We start from the raw sequence: 27,270 nt of genomic DNA, 5'->3' as shown, positions 1-27,270 counted from the left end.
AAACATTTTTGGATATCTTTTCATGGGTTCTGATGATTTATTTTCTTTTATAGACATCACCAGTATATTTACAATTATGTAGATACAACACAGAATGACTATTATCAAAGCTGTCACTCATAACGGATCAATCAGACTGCTGCCCATAATGATCTGAGGTGTAATTGCACGGGATATATTCAAAGCTATGAATGCTTGGCTGTGTTCACCAATACCAAAGCTGATTCAAGTGCTGCTGTAGGTTTCTAATATAACACATAAATGTACCCTAAAAACTGAAGATTTAAATTTTTCTACATTATCGCCTAATCAACTGGTAATTTGCCATCTTTTTTTATACACAAAATAAACAAAAATGTATGCACTACATTATCATTGTGCTTCTCTTACTAAGAACTATGAACAGTATCAAAAAATAACAAGCAACTTTCTTAGAGGAAATTAAGTAGAAGGGCTCTTATCTCAGAACATATAGAGATTTTATCTAATTACATAAAACTAAACATTTGTCAAATCAGTATGATTTGTCTCCAGCAATTGGCTGGAGAAAGGAATTTCATTCAGGGAAGTGTGCAACTTTGCTGTTTAAACTGTAAGCAAAGCTTGTACCTCCAGGCTACGGCTCATAAACATAACAAAAAACACATTTACAGCCTGTTGCATTTCAAAGCAAGAACCCACTTCACCATAATTTTAATGGGCTGGGAGTTCATCAGGGAATGTGTGATTTATGAAACAGATTGTTCATGGCGAAATTCAGAATGTCCCTCAATAGGCTCTGCTGTGTCCCAGAAGCTGTAACCTTATCCCTGATCAAGGTTTTTGGGAAAGGAGGCAAAAATAGAACAATGTGAGTTTTTTAAATGATGATGAAGTAAAGGGAGATCATAAACTGCCCCATTATGATAAGGATTTTAATAGCACAATCATATTGTGTGGTAATGTAAATATATATATTTCATTACATGTATATTTGTCCATGTAGGATTTCCATATATTTAGTTTAAAGTGCTTTCATCCTGCTAGCCTAGCCTCATTTGATGGTCTGCTTCATGCAAGGAACAGGACTGTGCTCCAGTTTCAGAGGGGATTTATTATGGAAGAGACTTGGAAGAGAAAGCATTGGAAAGACCTCAGAACAAGTCTCTGGCCAAATCCCTGGTCTCTGACATAATTATCTTTTATTTATTTGGCATTGTACTTGTTTTCCTTCCAAAGGGCTCCCTCCCTTTATTCACTGCAGTAGAAGTACAAGCATTAGGTTGACCCAGGCAAAGCAAAATGAGCAAAGCAGCTAGAAAACTCCTGCCCACAGTCTGTGTGCTCAAGATCTTGTCTCCATCCTGGAAATGACAGGTCACTGTTAAACAAACTTAGGGATTGTAAATCTATGATTGCACTGCCTACCCTAGGTAATTAAGCACTGATTGCAATTGGAATAGTTAATATCATCATACGCTTTCCTACAGGCCTTCTGGAACTAGTTAAATCACTCGACTGTGCTTACATCAAGCAGCCTCCAACAAGCAGCAATTAAAATTTTAAACTTCCTATAAAAAACAGATTTTGCTTTAGTCCATACAGACGACTCCTTCTCTCAAACCTAAATTAAGATCTTATGATCTACTTTAAATGCTACATTAAAAAGTACAACAAAACTACTACACCAATAAAATAGCTCTAAGGAAGAAAAAGCCTTGGGCTGTTACATAACAAATGGAAGTCTAACAATTTCACTCTTGATAACCTCATCACTTTTATTACAGACATCTTTTGAGATTAAGTTAATTTATTATTAAAATCTATGTATCCAAACCAACTATTTATAATCATCAAATCTCAAAAGGTCTGTGCTCCATATCAAATTGCTCCAAAAGAACATCCAAACTAAAACTTAGAAAGGAACCGAGTGCCGTGCTCAAGGAAAAAATAAATAAAAAACAAAAAGCTCCAATACTAATCTATTATATTTTTCTTTTTAACTCAATTATACTTTGGTAGAGTTACACAAAGTATTTATGCAGCCGCCTCAAACCTCTCTGTTTTGAATTCTTCTAGAATTCTGTAATTACGCAGGGTTGAAATAAGAAAAATAATGAGGCGTACCGAGCAATGGCTGGAAATATCTGCGATGTGAAAGGAGTCTGGCTCACACACAGACGGGGCTCACCTGCTTGGTTGGTGGTCACAGTAACGGACACAGCTTGATCCTGACTGGGGCTCTGCTTGGACACCCCATTCACCGCCCAGATCTCAAAGGTGTAGTTGGTGTGAGCCTGCAGGTCGTTGATGGAGACCTTGGTGCCCTTCAGGCTGAGCTGCTGGGGAGTGAAGTGGAGCCCACTGCCACAGGGCCGACACTTGGCGGGGTCAGCGCCACAGCGTTTGCACACCACGTTGTAGGTGATGTCCTGCCGGCCCCCTGTGTACTGGGGGGAGCTCCATTCCAGATTAACAGAGGTCTCGTTCACATTGGAGATCAGGTTTTGAGGAGCAGAAGGGGGCCCTGGAGAAAGAGGATTGGAATTTTAGGAGCAGCAAAACCTGATTAAGACAGTATGTTGTGATATAGGCAGTCATTGCCTGCCATCCATCTTCTAACCTGTTTATTCAATACAGAGTCACGTGGGAGCCAGACCCCATCCCAGCAAGCAATGGGCACAAAGCAGGGTACACCCTGGACAGGACGCCAGTCCATCGCAGGGCAGACGCACAGACCTGCGCACACACTCACACCAGGGCCAACTTTCCCCGAAGCCAGTTATCCTACCAGTATGTCTTTGGACAGTACGAGGAAACTGATGCAAACACAGGGAGAACATTTAACACTCATGCAGATAGCTGCACAGGAATCGAACCCAGCACCCCAGTGCTGCTAGATAGCTATGCTAACAACTGGGTCACTGTGCAGCCCTAGTCCCGCAATTTATTTCTACTATGAAAATGGGACCGGCAGTATGCTGTTTTTAATATCAATACTAAGAACATTGGGATAGCCATGTTAGTTCAATATTCGCCTTGTTTTTCATGCTGTCATGAGCAGAGCACTTTAAAAACATTATTTGTGTAGAAAATGGCCAACGGAATAACTCAACAGGGACACCCGTAGGTCACATAATGCATTCTTTACAACCATACTAACTGTGGCAGCAGTTCAGTTTTTTTAGCCTCTATTTGTTACACGGAGCTTTTATAATAAACATTGACAAGCTGTGTGTCCACTCTGTTCACATGGGGAGGGAAAAAAAAAAGTCGGCAAACAATGTCTCTTCTCTTAGGAAGCAAAAGTCAGTAATTAGTATGTGGGACAGAGCGTAGCAGTGTCAAAACGAAAGCTCAGTGAGGCGGAAAATGAAGCACAGACAGGTGGGAGTGAGGGATGTGGGACACACAGAAAAGACTCAATTCTGGTTTTAGAGCTGAACCCAGAAAAAGAATCGTCAAATGGAAGAGCGAACCAAGATGACCAGCGGATGTGCCTTCATTTCCTTTCCTGAAACATTAATTATGTTGTGTCATTAAGCCCACGATGCATAATAAGAAGCTATCGCATGGCCTTTATGCAGACTGTCCCAAACTGAATAACAGTTAGCTTTGAATGGGGTTTCTAATTTTATGTTAAGTATTGTAAAAATACTTATTATAGTATTTCAAAATAAATCAGACAAAATACAGGATTATAAGAAACTCCTCTATCAGTCAGTCTACACAATTTTATATTTAACAATTGAACAAAGAAAAAACATAAAGGAAAAGGCAGCTAGGAATATAAATTATTTTTACTTAGATATTAATGAAGTTTAGGTCACTGTCTTGACACCACATTCCAGTTTCAATACCCTAGTTTCTAAACCTTGACTTCTGCCCCCAGACCAGAAGGATGACCAGGGAAAAACAGCAATATGATCAATGACTGTCACATTTTTGAAACTGTGCTGATGGTTTTTGTAAGCATGTAAACAAAGCACTGGGGAGCCCATAAATCTAAAATAAGGTCACCCTTTTCGCATTTTTAACAAATGTGTATGTTCTTCTTGACACTAATTGCTGACACTTCTCAGGTGCTTAGTTCGAAAGCAGACCTTGAAGCTGACCTGCATGAGTCCAGCTATTACAGTCAAACCCGTTATTAATCTTTGAGTTGCACTGGAACACTTATTAATTCACTACTTCATGACCTGCAGAGACTCATTTTAAGCAGTATCCATATGGATATATGAAAGAACCATTAGGATAACTAATACAAAACAATAAAGCCTCAACAAATAAGACCCCTTTAATATGTATATCCTTAAATGCAAAGGCGGATTAATTCTTTTATCAATTTAAACTTGCCTAATTCATTCAGTTTATTTTTAAATAGCAACTGTAATACCTGGAAATCGCGCAGGGGGGCTTAACGGAGCATGGAATAAATGTAATGGCAATTGAAATGAAAGGCATAGAAAAGCGCTGCTAGAATTATTCTTTCATCGTGTTCTAATTGTTGACCTGAGCGAAATCAGAACAGTGGGCGACCACATTTTTAATTATGGTGACAACTTTCATATTTGACCTTGAAACACACGAAGGACAGAGCTGCTCGGAAATCAGCTCCTGGATTCCTTCTTGTGATATCCTGGCAGTGAAGCTGGGAGTCCCCTAGCCTTTTGCATGATTAACCCTGATGTCATTACAGCTCATTGCACTGATGAGGAAGGAAACTTTCAAAAGTGCATGTTGCAGACAAGGCACATGCAGGTCAACCTTCCAACAATGCAAATCAGACGTCAGTGGGAACCATGCAGGGGAATGAACTATTATGTGTGTTATGTGAAAGAAAATGACTTTTATAACCACAGTTACAAAAATAGCTCAAATTCCATCTCAACTCCAATCATTATTACTCAGTCTTAAGAACAACAGTAAGATTGTATTAAAATTCAGGAATCGTTCGTAATGCGACACAGAAATCCTCCCTCACACACTCAACACTTCTTTTCTTTCAAAAGCTCTCATGTGGTGCAGTCTGGTTTCAAAATTCCACAGCATAAAAACTTGATTTCTCAACCCACTGAAGCAGAGTCTCTCTCTGACCAAAGGAATGAATCCTTGATGCAGTGTTTTATTTCTTCATTAGTGTGCTGTCAAACTAACTGATTACTAAATGCACCCAAGAATGAGAATTTAGCCGTTAAAGAGGGGATAATGAGCAGGAACACACACCTGATTATTGAGGCCTGGACTTTAAGTTGTCACGAACATCAAGGTGTTTCAAGCTATAAATTAAATCTTTCATATCTTCACCATGGGGTTTGTTATAGTTTAGAAGGATGACAGGGGCTCTCGGCTTTAACCTCTGTGTAAACAGGATCATCTTAAAATTTCAGGAAATGTTTTGATTGCAATCATAAATCTCTCGCATTCATATTTGCTGAGAAATTAGCTGAACTTTGGGTAACAGCAAATCTGCTCATCAGAAAATGTTCTTTATTTGCTGCTATAGAGAGATTCAAGCTTCATTTGCTTAAACTATTTTTGTTCTGAACTAATGGAGAGCCAAATGAAAATAATCTGACTGGCGATGACAGCAGAAGTACTATTTGGCAACAAGTAAAGGTTTATTCCAGGCTGAAAGGAGAAGAAAAGAAACACAAAGTTTTGGCTGTGGAGCCTTCTTAGACTCCACGGACGAAACGTTGTGTTTCTTTTCTTCTCTTTTCAGCCTGGAATAAACCTTTACTTGTTCCTTTGCAACCTACACATGCTGACGCAGCTCCAGTACCTACTTTAACTACTATTTGGACACCCATACGCTTGTGACTCACTTGTACAAGGCATGGAAGCAGGGTCCGTCTCTGATCTGAAGTAGCCTTTATCACAGGTGCAGGAGGTAGACCCTTCCCAGACAGAGTAGCTATGCAGTGGACACTTGGAACACGATGCATCCGATGAAAGGGCTCTGTAGTAGCCAGTTTTGCAAGCTTCAGGAGAAAAAAACAAAACAAAGAATTATTATTTTTTCACAGCTTGAACAAATACGTTGCAACATGTTTAAGAAGTCTTAACATGCAAATGGCAAAGGCAAATGGAATGGTGTGTGGGATGACCACTTTATGTTTCAAACACGCTGATCAAAATATTGCTTTTCTCTTTATATGGCCTCGTCCAGATTCCTGTAAAAGGGCTCCTTGTGACAATTATTTTTCAGCAGCAAATCTGTAAAATCAAACACCAGCCATAGGCATATCAGGAATGTTTGAATAAGACGGTATTGCATTGCTGAACTTTTCTTTATGACCCTAATTTCTCCAGCAATGATACGTCTGGAATGCTGTACACCCTTATCAGAAATGTCCCTCAGCACTTTTTTTTAGACAAACAGTAAGGTGTTCAATCTCTCTTTTGCACAAAAAAAACATTTTTTGTAAAATATTCATTACAAGAATTAATGTACCAACTGTGTGTGTGTATATATGTCTCTTTGTTTTTATGTGGGAGCTATAAACAATTTTCAACAGTGCATTCCACTCCCTCGCTCTGACCGTACCTAGTTTCAAAGCTGTAACCTGGATGACAAATTTATGACTCCAGTTCTTTCGAGTAACCATAAGTGCCAAAGGTTCAACTTTCAAGCTGCCTTTCGGCAACAATACACAAGCCCCTGTGTTTTCTGTTTCAGCCTTAAAATTCAACTGAAAAATCGCAAATAAGATCTGACAAAATCAGCTGCAGAATGCATATAGACACGGTTGGAAAATAACCAAATCTGGTGTGTAAGGCTTATCAGTCAAACAAGATGGTTGTTAAGAAGCTATGTTTAGCACCCAAAATGCCAGACAGGGATTTTTAAGAAAAAAAAAACATTCAGATCATTTTTGGAAACCAAACACTATGTAAAATGTCTGTGTAATATTTTTCCAACTATGTTCGGTCCTTAATAAAACCCAGTTAAACCTTCCTTATGCATAACATAATTTCCATACATTTACGTTTTGCATTCATATAAAAAAGATCAAGCAATCTGTGATAACCAGCCAAAAAGCCCCTTTTCACAATCTGGAAACTAACCTCTCAAACATCCTCAACATCTAACATATTAGGATTGATTGAGTCATTTTACAGCTTACCGTGATAGCAAGACACATGTTTAATGACCTTCATGATGTATGTAAACTATGTGAGGGACAACTTTGGGTTAACAAGAGAACTAGAGGTTCAGATTCATCCTATGAATGATGGTCAAATTATTTGTTTTTACATTTTAAACCTATCTTAAAATGTTTTTCACAATATAAAATCAAGATTCCTATCCACTGATTTAGCTACAGATATAAAAGATTAAATGTCCTTTTTAATTAGAATTCTGGCCTTGTCTTTCAGGAGCAGATAAAGGAGATGATGATTTTTTTTTCTTTTCAGCAACAACAAAAACCTGGCCTTTTATTCTAAATATGTTAGGTTGTGACCTTTGTGGGGCTGGTTTTATTGTGCAGCTAAACTCCAACTGTTTTGATAATTTCTTTTACTGGGAGATTTCTGTGTGAGTTAATTGAGGGCCATGATTGTCCAGGCATAGGCCTTTGAATATCTATCTGCCCCACAGTATGAGCCTTTAGCTGGAGTTATCTCATTGTACAGCTGTTCTTGGGCCTAAATGTTCACCCAGACGTAATTGTCCAGCTGTCTCTGCACCACCTACTTTTGACTGGGACATCACTCTTTCCAGTCCCTGTTGTCAGGAATACAACAGGCACACCAGTAGCCATCCTAATACCTGGGGGACAATGCTTTCATAAGCTGTTTGGTAGTTAGGGGAACAAATGTTTTTTCGCGGTCATGTGAGAGAAGGAGGGTGCTGATACAGGATTGAACTGATGAGTTCCTTTTGAAAATGAAGCCATTCTGGCCTGGTGTAATTACTTTCGTCCACCGTGTTATTCAGGGCAATTAATCCACCCTCTGTCTAACAAAGGGAACAATGTCTTTTTAAAGGCTTCAAAACCGTTTAGAGATTTGTTCATTCACCTATTCTCAATGTGATCATAAAGCGGGGAAATGTATTTTCTTTACACAATTTAAGAAGGATGGCAAAATAAATAGAGAAAAAATTAAAACCAAAATTCACACTTTGTGGCTGCAATGAAACATTATTGCATTTTCCGCAGCAATTAAGAAAGGGGGGAAAAACCCTTTTCAAATAACACCATCAAACGTTTTTACTTCAACAAAAGCTTGTCTTGACAAAGAATTACAAAAAATGCATTTAACCAGCTAAGGTAATTTAAGATTTGCATTATGCTTAACCATGAGTCCCTTCCATTATATGGACCCTACCCACTAGTCTGTTAAAACAGAAAGACATCTCGCACTGCAGTGAGTGATTTACTTAACAGATCTTAAAAGCAAAGCTGAAGCATAGCTTCCACATCAACGCTGTTAATTTCAACATTAGTTGGCAAGACTGACAAGCAAGTCTGAAGGGTGGAAGTGGGTGGTCTGAACAATAAAGTTTCTTTCTGGAAGAACCTGTGTGACTATCACACGTCTGCCTCGTGTTGATTTATCTGTCAGGTTTGCTCTGACAGCGATGCCGCTAGGCTGCGGGGCATCCAGTATCAGCTCTCTCAGTTTTTACTATACACACACTTCTCTCAGGAAGAAAAAAACACCTCTCGTGCCTGACCAGCAAACTGAGATCAAAGTCTAATGACTGCACAAATGGCTTCTCTGGGCTTTTTGGGCACACCAAATGGCACTGCTTAGTTAAGACTTCAATCTTTCTTGTACTATTCTTTCTCTTTCTTCCTGGATCGATCTCATTTTAGCATTCCTTTCTGTGACTAAAACTTTTCAGGACCTTGTCAGAGTTAACGAGGGCTCCGCCATCGTGCTAATCCTGTGCTTGAAAGGCCTGTACCTTGCGTTGATGTGTGAATATAAAGCCCCGATCAGGAATAAAAGAGAACGATGGCATGCTTACTACATGGCCAAAACCAGCCAAACAACTAATTTCTACCACATCAAAGGGTTGTTCCTTTTCGCATTTTCCCAAATAATTTATGTCTCCTTTCCACTCTTTAGGATTTGAGCCTGTGAATTCCTCCGCTTGAGTCTAGCCATGTATTAAACCCTAAATCTTAACTAGATATTGTATCTATAGCAATTTAACAGTGCTTTCAATTACAAGTCATTGTTGACACAAGCATTATCGGTTTTCTTTCTTGAGGGTGAAGAAGGCTGGCCAGCTCATGGCATTGGTACAGTCTTTACCACTGTTTTTTTCTCCTCTCAAGAGGACTGCTTCCTTAAAAATGGGCTGGATGCCATAAGAGCTTGCAGGTAAATTCCTTATCTCTTTCAAGCTGAGCTGATTTACACTGATGAGTTACAAACCGATTTATCTTTATGTTTCATGGCATATTAATGAGTACCGCAAACATCCTGCTGCTGTATCAATCATAAACGTCTTTATCATTTAGGCTAAATTACACATCGGAGTGAAGCCATTAACATTCCTTCCTGTCATTATTTTATTTCTAAATTTAGTTTTATTCAATAGGCATGTAAAGATTAATTTACACTTGAGTCTGTATTTGGCATGCAATCCCAAGACCAATTTGATATCAATGGAAAAATCAATGAGCCCATCATCTCCATTCGATCACGACTACTTGATTACAGTTCATAAGAACCCACTTTGAAGCCCAACTTCATCGGCTTCTCCATGGATGAGGTCCAGACCGATATGAAACCTAAACAGCGTTTAAATTACTTGAGGTCTGTTCATTATTTGGGCTTTATACTGAAAAGTCTGAAATGAACTGAGCTATAACTGTTCACATATTTTCATTCTAGAAAATAAGGCAGAAGACATACTACATAACCAAACCTTGTTTGTTTAAAGTTTAATGGGACAAATTGAAACTTAATTTAACTGCAGGTAAAGCTGTAATTAATTCTAGAAATTCCTCAAGTCCACCATAATAAATGGGGCCTTGGTGTCCTTTTGATTCAGACAGTTCTTAGATTAATTCTATACTGGCTTTATGGAAATTATTTGAACACATTCATCAGCCCCCTGTGAATGCAAAAACTGTTCAATCTGTATGAAGAATGACAACTGCAAGAGCAGAGCTGGCTGTGGGCTATAATCTTTCCGAAAGAATTTCAAAGGTAGTTTTTTTCCGAGGCGATCTGAAAAAGAAGTGTGTAGTCACGAGCAGGATAGCTGATTAATGCGATGCTCTTGGAGGAATATTAGGCAGAAATCACCAGCCGAAGGACTGTCCTCAACCAATTGCAATGGGGGATTGTCGGCACAAGGAGACATCTTATCTGTCAAGGGCTGCCTCTTAGGCAGAGCTATTGGTTCTTACATTCCATGAGATGCAATTAGTGATTAATAATGACTCCCTTATAATACAGGACAGCACTCATGGCTGGTAGGCGAACGTTGCCTGCAAATGGCAGACACAAAAGAACACTTGTCTAGCATACTATCCCTAAAAAGAAAATGCTTTGTGCTTCCAAGTGTATCCACCATTATTGCAATGATTAAAAGCACATAATGTGTTTGAAACACTGTTCTGAGACATTTGGAACTTTTTCGCCAGAAATGACAACACGGAAACAATTGAAGGTGGTATTGTTTTGGGGAGGCCAGGGGTTCTCAGCAGTACAGGTGGACCTATCGTGTTCCCATTCACATGAATTCAGCGTTTTTCCTCTTGAATGGAACATATTTAAATTTAATTTAGCGCAACTATCAGCACAATGGTATCACAAAGATTGCTGTTGTGCTCATGAAAGGTTGGCACCAGGAGGCTCTCCTGTATCAGTGGCAGGGTTAACCTTACAAGCCACAAAACAAACAGAATCATCTTTGTGCAGCAAGGTTTTGCCCAGGGGGAGAAAGTGGATTCCTGTCTTACCAGTGCCAGATTCACAGGGTGGTACCCCTCACCTACTCTGAGTTAAAAGGCCCGCAGGCAGCACTTTCATCACCTTTTGTAATCTGGGTATGGACACAGGGTAGATGTGGGGCATTGTAGAACAATAGCAGAAATGCAATAGTAGGTGCTGTTAAACTGATAATTACAAGGAAAAAAGCAGCAGGTGACCATGAATAACTGCAGTGTTATTAATGTAACAATCACTGCCGATAAGCAAATTTAAGGTAATTTAAGGAATTTAAGGTAAAAGCATAATGCATTGACAAACATTTCTGGGATTACTAAAGCATGGTTAATATACAGAGTTTCTTAATGAAGTAAATATACATATTGATGCCTTTGTTGTCTCTTGTTTAGAGCACAACACATTTCTTATCTTTGAGCACTAGAAAACAAACCTAAAACTGATCAGGTTTGTCCATCAATTCAACACAATGGAGGGCAAGTGTGTGTCAAACACTTGTAGCTCAGTGATTCCTAGCAGATCGCTGATACAGCCCTGCAGGGTACAAAGCTAACTTCAGCTTTGTGCTGGTAAATCCGCGGCCATGAAAGAGACCGGGCCATCATGCAGAGTACCTCGGGAATCTGGAGGTAAATAACTTTAAGGAAGGGGCTATTGTCTTCTAAATTTTTGTGCCTTCCAGGATCCATTGAGAATGCTGAGCAGGGCATTTCCTTCATTTTGCTGATACAGGGTGAGAGCTCTGTGTAAATTTAATAAAAAAAATGCAAATCTGTAGGCGCAAACACAAAATAGGTGTTTGCTTTTTTAAGTACATGATTATGTTTGCCTTAAGCCAACTGATAACAGCTTTCTAGAAGGTGGTATAACTCATTAACATACTGCTAATAGGAAATCATGAGCTACATGGGCTAAGTTTCACCTGCGTACTGTTTGACAATACGGGGGCTATTCTGTGAAAGTGCCAAAAATCAAACTCAGCAATAGTTACAAAGGAACACACCGGACACCGTCACATCTCCTATAGACTATTCCATTCATGTGGATTACCAGACAGGTGTGGCAGTAAGTAATGTGAAACATCCTGGGTTAGCAAATGCCCACTCTGACACTTCCCCAGCCTAAATGATTTGTATGTTAAACAGCTGCTAACCTCCTTGTCCTTCACAGGCACTCACTAACACTTCTAACTTCACCTCAGATTTTCAGTTCCTTGTTACAGATTGCTGTGATTGCTCTTCTTCCTGGAGCAGTTGAAACATGTATAATAATGCGGGAAGACTGCAAGAAAAAAAGTTGTCATTGCTCTTCTTCTTGGAGCAGGTAAAAAATTTAAGTAATCTGGGATCAAGAATTAATTTACAAAGAGCAAGGGGTAAAACCTTTTGGGCAGAAGCAAAATGTCCAAGAAACAGGACCTGAACGCCCTCTATTCCAACAGTACTGTAATGCTATACAATTCTGTCTCTTGTTTCCTTCCACATTCAAGATTGAAAGTGCTTTAAAGGATGTTTATATGCAGTTTATTTATCACTGCACTGAAAATGACAGTGCTGTGGCATTGTAACTAATTAGCACCTGCCTGGAGGCAAGGTTCATTTAAAAAAAATGATCAGTATAGTTTTTTATGAAAGTGGGCTAGCTGTTTATTTGAAATGTGCTGTGGCTTGTTTTAAATTATAATCAAGGATACAATTTTCAGAGCACAGTTTATAAAATTCACAGGTGTATGCTAATGGTGTCTTAAAATCTATATTCTTATAAGATGACCCCTGTGCTTGCTGTACTCTGACCTCTATAGCGTAGTTTGCATCACAGGACTTGAAAGAAATTAGGTCATTCCTTTGAATGGAAGTGATACCCCACTGAAACAGTGTCAGCTGTTATGTCAAACCACCATCATTAACCCATGATCTACCCTACTTGAACCTGACTGCTTTGGTGTAACATGATATTAGGGTTAATGGGTTTCTGTGAAAGAACGTTACAAAGCTAATGCATCTTGTTATTAATCAAATGCAATTATTAATATGTAGATACTGGTAAAAATAGTAATAATATTATTATTTTTTCTTCAGCCAGTCTGGCACCTGTGCAAAATAATAATGGTCTAAGTTAATGTAATAAAGAAACTGGCAAATTTTAAAATGTACATTTAACTTGACTACAATGCAAATGACTGGTTCGACTCGTGACCCTTTGGAAAGCACAATAATATTGATTTCTCCTAACAGGGGTCATGACTTACAAGGCAATAAATGTATAAAAAAACCCAAGAGCAACTGATTTCAACCTTTCGCATGAGCAAAAGCCCATCACGTAAAAACAATTACTGTCTTCACTTTTAGAAAGAGGAGGACATTTTAAATGCAAAACACATGGTTTTGTAATTTAAAGAATATTTTCCTTTAAACTGTTACAATATAGAACATGACAATCATGAAATGTCATATCAAAATTTATATGAGATTGATGTTTTGACATAACCTTTATAATATGGGTTATAAAACGTTCTATATTCACACCTAAACGTACATAGCTAAATTCTGCAACAAACAAGCCTGTGAAAATATACAATACTCAGTATGTCTCAAACTATGTACAGAATTCCTCTAACCCACTATCTAAAGTTCAACTGCATAATCCAAGGATAATTGTCTATATATCATATTTACAGAAGTAAGTTATGCAGCCTGCCTAAGCAAGGTCTCTCTGATTGAAGTCTTTTCTTATTAAAATGTGCATCCAGTTGAAACGTTAGCCGATCAGATTAGGTCTTTTTTTCATAAATCAGTGTCTGATTAGCTGCAAATCCTTTGATTCCAAGGGGATTTCACTGTGTAAAAGACCACCTACAGCCTTGAAGGATTTAGTCTGCTTAGATAAAAATTGGAGAAGATGAAACAGAGAAACACTTGTTAAATTGTTTTCAATCAGCATCAATCGTAATTTTAAAAAATGCCCTGCACTGGAAAGATACTTAACAGTTCAAATATTCAATTTCTTTGTTAAATGTGGGTGTTTGTAATATATGATGGAAGCATCACGGTATTTTATTACATAAAACATATATCTGGATGCTTTGCAGAAACAACATTTAAATTAACATGGTGTTTCCCATGGCAAACCATTCATTTAAAAGGTGAACAAGTCACTGATTTGTAAATAACCACCAACTTTTTTAAATCACATATAGGCAGCATTTATTTATTTACATACACACAGCCTTCGAAAGAGGTAGGACAAGCATATAGCATACTGGCATGTAATAATAATATGGACAGAAACACAAACATTTTATGTGAAAAACTGAAAATAAAAAGAATGTCCACTTACTACCAGAAGGTTGAACAGCCACATTATGAATACCTTGATTTTCAGATACGCAGGTTTTGCAACTTAGCATCATTAGAACAGGCACAGGCATTTAGTAAAGGGAAAGAACTCAAGAAAAAGATACTTACAAGCAGGTTCTCTGAGCTATGTAGTGAAAATGCTCCAGGTGAGCGGTCCAGAATTAAACTAATGAAATCCTACTAATACAAACACTGCAGCGGTCCCCAAAAAGGTTCCTAAACATCCATTCAGTTAGGCACTAAATTTTCTTTTCAGAATCCATACACATCTACAGAGCTTGCCAGTGAACTGCAGGCAGCCCCTTTGTGAAATCAAAGTTCCCAGCTGACACGCCACAGGCCAGGAGGGCCAAATGGCCTACTCATGTTTGTAACCATTCTTACGGTCTCAGCAATTACAAGAAGCCTAAATGAAGGTGGACTTAAATCAAGTACAGCAAGAAAGTAAACCTCTTAGTTGCTTGAGTTCCTCTGAAAAAACAGGGGCTCGCACTGAGAGAAGGAGTATAAGCTTACAGCCCTGAAGACTGGGCAAGGGTTCCCTGGTGAGGCAGAAACATGTACTTATTAAACACATGCTAGAGGTGGTAAATACCTGTATATACGTTCTACAAATGCTTGAAATCAAAATTCCTTAAACTGTTAAAGATTCCTCAAGCATCTGGATTCTTCTTCTGATTCTGATCACCCAATCACACATTGCGCACTGAAAACACTATAATATAAGGAGCATCTGTCATCCGCAGGAGATGGAAATCTGGACTGGAGTTTCATCTGAACGAAGTCTAACACCTGTACAAAGATGCCAAAGGAAACTTTTTTAGCCACCCTCCTCCCCCCATAATGAATGGCTGCCTAACTCAACTTCAACAGAAGCTGTATTCTAAGAAAATGGCGATACCATGCACCTGGCAAAGGGTAGCAAAAACACAGGTACCCCCTCTCCTCTTTTTTCAACCCCTCTGAACCTCTCCAAAGGATTCAGGTTGCTAAGACATTTTTAGAGCAGAAGCACAACAACAAAAGAGTAGGCAGTAGAGCACAACCAAACAGCCTCTGAAAAGTACAGTATGCCTCTTACAGTTTCAGCAGTTTCCAAATAGCTGGAAAAAATGTGTTTTCTTCCGATCTCAGTAAAATATTTCTATGTTCTGTATTACTTACAAAAATATGTTTGTCTAGCACGTTAAAACTTGGGGGGAGCCTTGTAAATGTTCCATCTGCATTTAGAAAAGAAGTGATCCACCACACTACGTGCAGCTAACAGTGTTAATTAAAAAAATCATTACAGAAAAATAAAGTACAGTGTGCGTGTAAACTGGTGAAAAATGACTTTTGCAGCCTGTTTAAATGGAACCATCGGAGCCGGAATTAGAATACAGCCTTGGTAGAAAAAGCACCATTGCAAAGAATGCCATTCCCTGGTCCAGAGAATTTTTTTTCTTTCTTTCGTCTCCATAAGCACAAGGATGACCCCGTGCTTTTGTGGCAGGTCCTCTCCCTTTTGAGCAGTTTTCAAATGAACTACTCCTGCCATTTTTGGATTAGCACTCTGTAGCTAGATCAAGCTGTCTGTGTAGTAGGCCTCTATTGACAACCTCTTTCTCCTCATTGGCCCAGCCGGCTAGGGCTTCCTGGAGACCCCAAGCCTGAAACCAACACAGAGCCAGTGAGTAGGTTCGGGGGGGCTGGTATTGATTCAGAGCTTTTGACATGCTAATTTGCTTAGTGACTGCTTTAATCACTCTCCCAGCCTGGCTTCAAAGAGAGGCCGTTTTCAAAGTGGGAATGAGGGCTCAGACTGGAGAGTGCACTGTTTTACCAAGCAGCCTGAACTCCCAACTGCAATTGCACCAACCTGCAATGCAAAAACGCCAGCTACAAAAAAAGGGAAAGGGATAAGAAGGGATAAACTCCAATTTACGTAGATTAGTTTGACTGATGAAAATATCCAGCAATGAAAAGTTAATTTAAATCCAAGATGAACAAGGATTACTGTTTTAATTATTGCTTGTGTTATGGGTTGAAAACACAAAACATTGTACTGACATAACGGCAATATCTTGGGAGGTTTGTAAGTGAGATACCTAGTTGCTTGGCAAAACTGCAAAAACCTCCCAGAAATATATTTCAGTCACACTTAAAAACTGTCTCCCTGTGATGGATCTATGTAAGGGATGATGCTTAATGTGAAATGTATAGAATACTATGATTAATAATGAAGCTTTAATTCCAAAGTAGTATTGAGGTGACACAAAATGTAACAGTTTCGAAACTGCTAAATTTAAATTATCCATCACAACTGGAAACAAAGTATATTTTCACTGAAAAGACTGTCAAAAAGCAAAAATATTTAGTCCGAGACTTTCATTATTAACTATCATGATTAACTCCAGACCAGATTATCCAATCCAGATTATTCTGCTTTGAAACAATACATTTTATGTATGATTATTTTATGCAGGACCTTTTTATTTATTCCTTAAATCGCTACAGTTTTAAAAGTTTAAATTTCTTAAAAGGAAACATCTGAAATGTTAAAAATTGAAATATTTTAAAATGCCTGTCGATAAGAGCTCAAAAAGCCAGCTGAAGCAAATAATTATTGACATCAAAAGTGTATGTAATGATAATCCTGTAATGATTATTCTGTTCAGTTTCACACATTTTGGTACCATTGTTATCAGCTAACAACCAGCGTTCAATTATCTTTGAAAATGTAGCTGCAGCTTTGACTTTGAAAGTGGAAATGGAAGCCAGTTTTGCTTTTGTGCCTCTCCATTATATATTTCAATGTCAAACTTGTCAAAATGCGAAATGTCAAAAACACAGACTGTAGTGCAACCACTGCAGGCAGGCTTTTCATTGATGTGTTGAGCCAATGCGTTAACTTCAAAATTATTAAGAAAGGGCAAAGACTCAGTTTTTTTGGTTAACCTGTCTACATTCCACAAGCTACGCAGACAAAGAATATGGATCCCCATAAGAATGAAGCCAAATGCTGAACAGCAGGGAGGCTACAAATCAAACCCACACTTGCCACTAGACTGGACAGCTTCTGGGAAGCAAGCGTCAGCTGAAGCTAAAGGAAAAAAAGTTACATTTATAACTAAATTCAAATTACCTTGTATATACAATCGTATGAACCCCTTTTTCGAATGGCCTTCTGCTGTTGTGTTTTGTATTATAAAGCTCCATTCGTTATGAGGCCCATTGACTGGAAACTAACAGTTACAGCAGCAACTGATGTGGAGATGCAACAGAATGTAGTTAGGAAGAGAAAGACAAAATGGATTATATAGTTTGAAACGAACAGACAGTAATAATGTTTTACAACTAATGAGGCCTTAAATCTCTTATATAGAGAAAACTGCATGCATGTGTGACGCAGCATGTAGTTCATTGTGACATTTGCCTGTATTTCAGGAAAAAGTTGGGGGACTAAATCTGTTTTTCTTTCACGGCTGAAAGGGCTAACAACACCCGGCTAACCTTGCCATCTTACAAACGTCTTCAAATCTACCCACCTATCAGCTCACGCCAGCCATTAACGCTGTCAGAATCGTGTCAGCGCTGCTCGGGAAGCAACTGGTCAGAGGCCGAAAAACAGGTGTGCTGATGCAAAATGCAACAGAAATAACACATTCGACTCCACTTGAGGGACCAGTGCGAGCGGCTGGAAATGAGATGCAGGCAGAAATATGCATCGCTTAAACAAAGGAAGCTCAATCAGAACAGAATTCATTTGCATGAAATCCAAATCATCAGGCTCTGCGTACATCAATGGGGGAGAATCGGAGGGCCGCTGTTTCCAAAGGAAGCTCTTATCTCCATTGTGGAAGTGGATATGGGCGTGCTGGTTTGCATGCGGGCACATACAACATATGCAAATGAGGAATCTGCTCGCAGCGAAGGGCGAAAAACTTTTCCAGACAGCTGACAATCCCCTTTCACAGGGAGAGAACTCATAACCAGAAACAGAGGGAGCCGTGACAGGAATCGACACACTCGGTTCCCATGGAGCGCAAACGAGGTTTGAATATTCATAACAAGCATTTTGGCAAGGGCCTGTCTTTGTAGACGCGTGAAAACAGAAGAATACGAAGAAGATCAGGCTTCACCTGCTCTGAGTTTGAAACAAAAGCCAAGCAATGCAGGCTGAAATGATGTCAGTTTCAAGCTAAGAGGAGAGAAGAATGCTTATTAACCTGTTTATGATGGAATTCTTAATGTTTCCTATTTTCAGTTTCACATTTGTTTTTTGAAATAATATTATTTTTAATTATGGGAAAGGGATATATATATATTAGAAGAAACTAAATTAGAGCCTTTTAACAATGCCCTTAATTTCCTTAACACACTATCATAAACCTATCAATCCAAAATATTAGTCTACAGTGTTAACCTCCCTGTGGCACTTGTGTGTCATGCCAATTTACTATTGAGTGTGTATATCTATATTTAAAAAAATGTTGTTAACACAGAAACAAGTTGCTTCTTTCCTGCATTCACACACTGTATGTCTTCAAGAAATCTTGGACCTACTCGCCTGGTGGTGGTTAATTGCACTGGATTTGCTTTTCAAGCTCAAAGGGCCATCAGTGCCACAGTTTCCATGAAACTTCAGGCATAAAAAATTTATAATAGCAGGGAACCATAATTAAACTCTGTTCTCTTCTGATAAAAATGAATTGCTGTTCTCAGTGATCACAGTCGTGCTTCAAAGCATGGAAGATAAAAGCAATCACATCATTCAAGTGATTACTTCTCAGGGAAGCTGCTATCAAAGGTAGAGAGAAACTATCTAGAGAAGGGGGAATTTGAAAACCATGGATATTTAAACATTTTATTACCCACCTCTGCACCATAAAGTTCCACAGACACTGCATATGGGCTATCGATCAGTTTTTTTTTAATTCATGACATCTGAAGCCCTACTGGCAATACCACTATGCAATTTTTACAAACCAGAATGCAGTCCTTGCAATGGACTCATTTGGTTTTGTAAAGAGATGACACTTAGGGCGGACAGGTCTGGCTTCGCACTTGCATCTGCCTTAGACAATGGTGTCTGCCACCTACAACAAGCTGACATGCTGCCCAATTCTTTGCAGCCATTAACGCATCCCACTGGAGGTGACAACTTCGCCAAAGGACGTCCTTCCCTGCTTCCTTGTGGCTCTACAGACTCCGGCAGATGACCAGCGCTAGAGGCTGCTAGGACAACAGAGAGACCCTCCCCTGCCTGTCCCTGTCTCTCCAGCCTGCCCGGCCTTTGTCAAACTTTGAGGTCTTAATCAATCTTCCCCCTGACCTCCGCTGACAGGAGGAAGATGGATGAGGAAGTGGGACACCTTTGACCTTCTCCTGTATTTGTCCCGCCACAGTCCTCTAAGGTCCAAACAATAGGGGAGGGACCTATTCATAACCGCTGGAGCCCAGGCCAGTGGAGTATCAATGGGCTTCACGAGGGCTGGGGGCTCCCTGTTGTGCAGACCTGTCACTTTTCACATATTCAAGGTGAACCTCTCTATTTGCCAAGCCTCTCAACTGGTTGCATATGGAAATATTAAATAGATAATCATTGCCTTTCAGGCTGGGACAGAAAACAACCTTTTAACCTCTGAAGAAGACAAGGCTGGCTACCCAGGCAATGGTTTAATTTGCTGCGTTGATACGTGAGAGAGATTATTTTCACTCAGCGGCCCTGCAGATGCATAGACAATGATCCACATGCTCATCCGCGTTGATCAGCTCTCGTCAAAAGCCGGATAAATCAGAATGTGTCCGTTTTCCAGAATTAATACTGAAACAACGAGCAATCCAGTAGAAGATTTTTTGTAGAAAAAGTATTTTCTAAACACTAATTCAGCAAAATAAATCTCCACATTCAACAATGAATGCTAATAAACTTGTATCAGTAGTTCTATATCAGGCACTTTAAAATCACAGATAAAGCCAATATGTACACTGTAAACAGTTTTTAAACCTAGATAATAAGGGAGTTGCCAAACCTGATAAGCCTCAGTAATGAAGCATACCATAAGAAGAAAAACATTTCAAAACCATTTAAATGCAGGCCCTAAAATAGATAAAAAAAAGGTTATTTAAGGGTTATCTGCTGATCAATTGGCTGTTTTAAAGGTACAGATCATTTTTTTTTCTGAATACATTTTTTGGGGTTCTTTCAGTGACAAAAAAGCACAGTATTCTGCACATTCTCAGGACCCACAAAAGGATCTTTTATTAAATGTAATTTAAGATTGTGCTTCAATCTCCATTTGAAAGGCAACAGCAATCTCCGTGAGTTACAACCTAACTCCCAGTTCCCTGTGACAGAAAGCTATAAAAAAGATGAGCAACACAGCCTCTGCCGCCCACTGGGATTGGTTGGTAATGATCAAGAACACATTCTTGAGATGCACACTGGAGCTGCCCTGCCATCTGTGATAGCCCACCAGCAAGAAAATCTCCCCACAAACGAGCAATCCTGAATAACAAGGTATTTGTCATGCAATTAGCTCAATGAGATAGAGTAACCCTAAAAAAGAGAGGAGTGCTGAGAGTTCCAATAAATTACTTTGGCCATGTATTGACCCCCCTGGAGAGCTGCCCGCTATTTTATGGAAAAGCAACCCAGTGCCATAAAACAAACTCAGTGCAAGAAGTTTTTGCCCCGATAACTGTGAATATCACTGCAGAGCTGTTGAACATTAAGGGTCATTAGCTAGAAGCACATGCTTGAAAACTTGTCGAGGGGACAAATGCTTCCTTAAGCGCTCACTGTGAAAGCTGTTTACTGTATCTACCCATCTCTGAGTAAATCACAGATCCACTTAACACATCTTCCAACACTGAGATGATAAATATCAACCCTAAAGAGAAATCTTGCTTAAAAAATGAAGAAAATATTACTAAAAAACATTCAGAAACCTTTTTTTGAAAAAACATACAGGAATGTGTATATTCACACATAAGTGTATAACTTCAAGCTTCTTTATTAAAGGAGTAAGTCCAGCCAAGATCTTCCTTCTTGGCTCTTAAAATAAATCAATATTTCTTTTTACAATTATTAAAAAGAAATTATCAATGAGATCTCATTTCCAACTATTTTCCCTGGAAATTAATAGTTCGTTTATAAAGTCCAACCCAATTCTGAATAGCTTTCAGATAGCTAGCTGAAATGAGTTCATGAAAACAAATGAAGACTTAATTCCACATTGCAAAGTATTTCAACACTTGGCTGGAAGGTTGAAATGTTTGACAGAGGAAACACATCTGAAGATGGTTCCACTGCTGAACCTTATTGCTTTTCTCCTTTCTATCTATTTTTTAGCATGAAATTAACCTCTGTTCTTATGTGTGCTATCGCAGCCTTCTACTTAAACAAGTTCATGCTGTACAGTGCAGTACATTGGACGTGGCTGTGAATTGTCCATTCACTTAAAACATACTCTTAGAAAACAATAAAGCTATAAACAACACAATTAGAAACGGAGAACATTTATGAAAAATTGCCCGTTTCCTCTTTCAAGGAAAGGGGAAGAGCCTTGCTTTGGAGAACTATTTATATCAGACAGGCTATAAGCTCATAGTCGTTCATTCCAAACACCACTGTGGTGAAAGCAGAGGAGGTACAGGACCTTCTTGCTGAATAGCTTTGCATGGGCCTTTTATAATTAAATAAGGCCAGGCAATTGGTGTCAACCCACTGTTGCTGTTTGTAATTTAGCATTTGTTCTGTCAGGATTTAAGCAGGCATTACACAAGCCACCTGCAGCTTTCAGGATTGTTCATTATACTCTGCTGTCCTATTTTTCATTCCCAGAGGGGCTACTAATTACTGAGCTCTACTCGATTTAGCCTCATCACAGATTCAATTATATATAACAGAAAATTGGCCACAGAGTAAAAAACATGAGCACTTACCTTGGCATTCCCCGTTCCGCTCCTCGTAGCCAGGGTTGCACAAGCAGTTGCCAATGGGCACTAGCCATTCTCCATCTGCGCCACAGTACATTTTTGGCACATCTTTCTCTTCGGAGTTGTTGACGCAGGACCCCCGCACCTCCACCAGGGACGAGGTGTCGGCCCCGGTGATCGTGTCAGGGAACTGGGCCAGGTTGCGGACAGTGAGGGGGCACTTCTTGTAAAAGACGCGCACCGACACCAGGGCGATGCAGGCTCCGACGTCCTGGAAGGCCAGGTAAAAACCCTTCCTGGTGAGAGGCCCCACGTCCCTCACCTCCGTGTTCAGCTTCATGATCCGGTCCCCGATGTCCACCTGCGTGAAGCTCTCGTCGGCCGCAATAGTGTCAATCTTCCCAAACTGGTTCTCCCGGATGTACCTCTCCTTGTCGTTGTTCGACTCGTAGTAATACAGGTTAAAGGTCTCTTTGCAAGTCCCCATGACCCCCGGCAGGCTGTTGCAGTCCCTCAGCGTGAACTTGATTTCAATATACACCCGCTGGGCCCCTCCTCTGGCGATCCAGTCAGTTCGAAGCCAGTTGTTCTGACTGGGCTCCATCACGTTGCACACCTGGTATGTGCGAATGGGGGTGTTCTTCTCATCCATGATGCTGACTTCCTCCCACTGTGAAGCCAAGGAACACAGGTTAGGTGTCACCGAGGTGGAAAGGTTCCAAACACACAGATCTGCAGCCTATGCGGTGAAAAGCAACCTGACCCTACACAGGCAGCTTCTCATTTAAGGCAATAAAATGGATTTTGACATAACTGTACTGATGCTCTTGAAAACAATTCTAAACATGGATGGATACACCCTCTCGTTAATTGTAAGACAGTTTACTGAATCCCAGTGTCAAAAAGGCAAAGTCTTGTTGATTGCTTTGTAATACTAGGGAATAAAAAAATCAAGAGCATACGTGCCATCCCATATTTCAGGCAGTTTAAACTCCTGTTACTCATCTATCAGTGTAAAGCACAACATCTTGTGAGAAGCAAGAAAACGGCTCTCTAAGTTAAAGCTGTCTACAGATATATTTTCTGCTAACGCGGGACCTGTAGAAGCAATCTGTCACTTTCACTTCAAAGCACCAAAGAATCAATGCCGACACTGAACGTAAGGGCTCTTATTTAGCACAGTCAGATATTGGTTCAGTGCTTGTGTGAATAAAATGCAGGAGATCTTCACATTCTGAATGCCAATTCTCAAAGCTTCTTTCTGGAGGCAAGTGTGACATATCTATAATGCAGCATAAGGCAAAAAAAAACACAAAAGAAATGTCTATGAGACGAATGTCAAAGAAAAACATATTACATTCTGCTTAGTGGTTAAACTTCTTCTTTCGAAAACAAAACGGGATTTTGCCTCGTGAATTTTTACAAGTTCAATCAAAACGAGGATAAACGGGAAAAACGGGAAAAACGAGGCATACAAGCTTCCTAAGCCACATATCGTCGGCATACCATGTACTCTTAAATTTTTCACAATGGGTATAAAAATAGCCTTCATATTCTCTGTTTTTAATGAAACCAGCCACGCCTGTCACCACTGCCGAAGAGACATTCCCGAGGAGGTCTAAATTAAGCAAGCTGTGACTTAAAAGAATAACGGTTTTTTTATATCTCAGAATAGGGCCAAAATCCTTCAAGCATTTGGCTATTTGCTCATTACTCAGCTGTAATACTTTACAGGCTGCACCTCTGTTCCCTCGTGGGGCAGTAAGAATGAAGGGGGAAATTAAAAAGGCTGTCTTAACCAGTGCCCCGTTTCTGACTGACAAGCGCAGAGGAAAGCGAGCTTTCATTGCGATAAAGCTGTACCTTTCCTGATTATCAGTGAATAAGGGCAACCGCTTGCAATCAGCACTCAATGTGCGCTGTCCACGCTGCCAGCGGCCTGTCAATCACTCTGGTCGCGGATAAAGCAGGCTCGGGGACGACATAGTGAGCGCAGACACAGCACAAACGGGAATTACAGCCAAGTTCACGGAGAACCAACAAAAAGCCAGGACAATGCTGGCTTCTATTTTACTGCTAATTCAAACTGCATCATAAAACGCTGCACAGATAAGACCGTCGCAGCTCTTGCTGGGCACAGCTCCTTCTCTGGACACACGCGCGGAAGCCCTCGCTGCACCACCAGAATCTGAGCAGTAAACTCCGTAAAAAAATAACGCGAAAACGCGCTAAATAGTGTAATATGAAATAAACGCGTGTTACTGGTGTATCATTTTAGGTGTGCAGCGGGCAGTGCGTTTAGAACTCCATTTTTAGCTTGCTCTATCTACCCACCTCGGTTACCCGAGCTCCAAATCTTTACTCGGAAAACGACGAACAACTAAGCCTGTATTCAAGCACAACACACCTCTGGGCCCTGTTTAGACATTTTTTTTCTTAATCTGAAAGCAGAACAGTTGCACACTGTTGCCTTATCGGAACTCCCATAGATATAGTAATTAGGCGGCCCAATACCTCTCCTTTCACCCAGATCACATTCCCTATCATTTTTGTAATCACTCCTTGCGGCAACAGCGAAACGTCCTTTTCCCCCTGTTCATGCCGCTGAGAAATCTGGATTTCCCAAGCTCCTTCCCCGTACCTTTCTGGGAATAAGTATAAGGTTTCCCCACAAAGAGCGATTCAATTCAGCGTCTGCTCAGGAAACCCGACGCCCGTAGCGGTATCTACTTCGAATCTGTTCTTCTTAAGAAAGCATGTTTGTTTGTGCCTGAGTGAGCGCAACTTTTAAGACTTCGAAAATTCTTACCCCTCCTTCCGTCGGGCTTGCTACCCATCCTAGTTCTCCTTGAACTGATCTGGAATCCAGCAAAGTTACTGTAGGAAAAAAAACGTTTACAATTAACTGAAATGTTTTCAACATCAAGTTAAAGTGAAAAGGAGCTGTCCTCTCCTTCGCAGGTTGGATTCATATCATAATGCCAGGTCTTTTCCTTCATGGCATCAATACAAATAAAATACTCACACCTGTTTAAAAATAACAGCACATTTAAAAAGTGTGACATCGGAAATCTAAAGACTGAAAATGTTAAAATCTGCTCCACTGCAGTATTGTTAGAACGTCACTTAAAAATTGCTACAAAATACAAGACTCAGAAAAGAATGGTAATTTAATCAATTTAGTTGGACTATACGACATTTTATATAATACATTTCTGTTTAATATGAGAATATTGAATCAACACTCATAATGGTATCGTTATATGCGTATGTGATGCTTCAAGCAATCATTCCTTAATAGAGAGAAAACTAACAGATCACGGAATCGATCGCCTAGGAAGTTGATTGTTTCACAACGATAGAGATTCGGAAAGAAAACTCGTCTGGGTTTCCTGCGCCTCTTGATACAGCAGAGGGATCGCATTCGGTTCGATATATTGTAGTTTCGATATAGCCATACGTTTTTCACATTATGCTAATAATTACAATATACACTTTTATCTCAGTAATACGGTTAAAAAGCCTAATGACTTTTAACATTGTTAAAAATAATGAAAACGTGACGTGAATTTTGAAAGACAGATAAAGATCGAGAGTTAAGTCGAAATTTTAAATACAATATTCATAACTTTATAATTAAGATTAAGTTGCTTTTGGTTTTCGGCACGGAGTGTGGAAGCATAGCCAAGGTATTCACACAAACAAGTACGCTTTTAGACTAAATTATTTAATATCACAATACTTCGATTAAAGACATTCCTCATATTTTTCACATATTGGCGTTTCAGTCTGCTTTTTGTGAAAACTTTTTAAATACAGATCTCAGTTACTCAGTCAAAGCAATCTCCATTCCAATTAGTTCAAAGCAACATGTCAAGCTTGCAAGATCATTTTGCAGACTTGGGTAGTCTAGTAAATCGTTTTTAGGGGTCAAGTCCTCAAAATAGCCAAAAGGGGAGTTTAGTTCATGATACTAATTCGCAAAGGCAAAAAAAAGACTGCACAGGTACAATTCCAGGAGATCAGAAGCCTTACAACCCCATACCAATCTCGTTAACACAGGGAAAAACAGCAACATCAAGATTGTGCGCTGCATTCCGATTATTTCACGTCTTTAAACTGACTGGAAACGAGCGGGTTTAACACGAAAGCTTTACAGAGGGCATTTGACTTGATCAACCTTTCCTCGCCTTGAAAGGAAAAAAAAATCGAAAAATCCACGAGAAAAACTGAAGACCCTCCGTGACTATCGATTGTATTGCTTCCACCTTTTTTACTTGCTGTAATTACCCGTCAATAATTCAGTACGGGCGAACTTTATTTATCCTGTTGGGCAACTTGTCCACATACGTCCTAAGGTAGCCTGCGGTGAGCGATCCTAAGTGATATCATTTCTTGCTTCTTAGAAGTCCACCAACTTCTCGAAAACCGATTTCTTACCTTCATTCGGCGGATAGATCCGTGCTGGGGAAACAAATGTAGAAATCCCAAACAGAATAGAAGTCGCAGTATACAAAATCCCAGCCATTTGTCTCCGTTTCTGTGCGCCCTGCTTCCACTACACGGATCCAGCTCGGTCTATCCCTGTGGAATATGTGATAGAGTCCAGAGTGTTGCAGGCAGTACACACTGCCAAGGGGCGTTTCTCACTCTCTGACGCAAGTGTCAATCCCCCCCAAAAAAATCAAAATAATCATTAACAGCGCCCCTCTCTGTGCCTATCAACTCGATCAGAGGCAATAAACATGATCTAAGCATTGCAATCCGAATCGTTTGTAAGCACCTTCATCCACCGCACGACCAGGCTGTATTTCTTGCAGACACGCTCTTTTGCAAGAGCACTGCCAAATATCATGATGATCCCTTAATTTGCAGATTAACCTGAAACAGCCTGTCAAGATACAACGGAGAACCGCGCTACCTTCTACTGCCTCTTTTGCCACAGACGGATTACTATCTCGTATTTCCGTGGCATTTGGTATATATTTCGTTTTGCGGTTGGTAGCGAACTTTGTTTTTCAAAATCGTTTCAAGAGTACCGAAAAAAATCCTGAGGAGATTTGGAAAGGAAGCAGGTTTCGCAACACCGTTA

The 27,270-nt window shown here is 39.8% G+C and overlaps 1 protein-coding gene across 2 annotated transcripts in view; it reads right to left on the bottom strand.

Annotated features, from left to right (window-relative positions):
- Positions 1-27,026, bottom strand: part of epha4l (eph receptor A4, like) — a 41,438-nt gene extending 14,412 nt beyond the window's left edge. Inside the window, exons 1-5 of one of the 2 annotated variants that reach the window (XM_015361011.2) lie at positions 26,619-27,026; positions 24,988-25,055; positions 22,185-22,848; positions 5,808-5,963; positions 2,171-2,506 (exon numbers count right to left, since the gene is read on the bottom strand). In XM_015361011.2, the coding sequence (XP_015216497.1) occupies positions 2,171-2,506; positions 5,808-5,963; positions 22,185-22,848; positions 24,988-25,055; positions 26,619-26,706 (1,312 nt within the window). In that variant the 5' untranslated portion in view covers positions 26,707-27,026. The remainder of the gene's footprint in view (positions 1-2,170; positions 2,507-5,807; positions 5,964-22,184; positions 22,849-24,987; positions 25,056-26,618) is intronic. The other variant, XM_006637589.3, reaches the window with a different exon arrangement.
- Between the last annotated feature and the right edge of the window lie 244 nt (positions 27,027-27,270).

The sequence above is a fragment of the Lepisosteus oculatus genome, chromosome 13 (genome assembly GCF_040954835.1).
Source record: "Lepisosteus oculatus isolate fLepOcu1 chromosome 13, fLepOcu1.hap2, whole genome shotgun sequence".
NCBI classification, from domain to species: domain Eukaryota; kingdom Metazoa; phylum Chordata; class Actinopteri; order Semionotiformes; family Lepisosteidae; genus Lepisosteus; species Lepisosteus oculatus.
The sequence above is the reverse complement of the archived record's forward strand: the minus strand, read 5'-3'. Positions and strand labels throughout refer to the sequence as shown.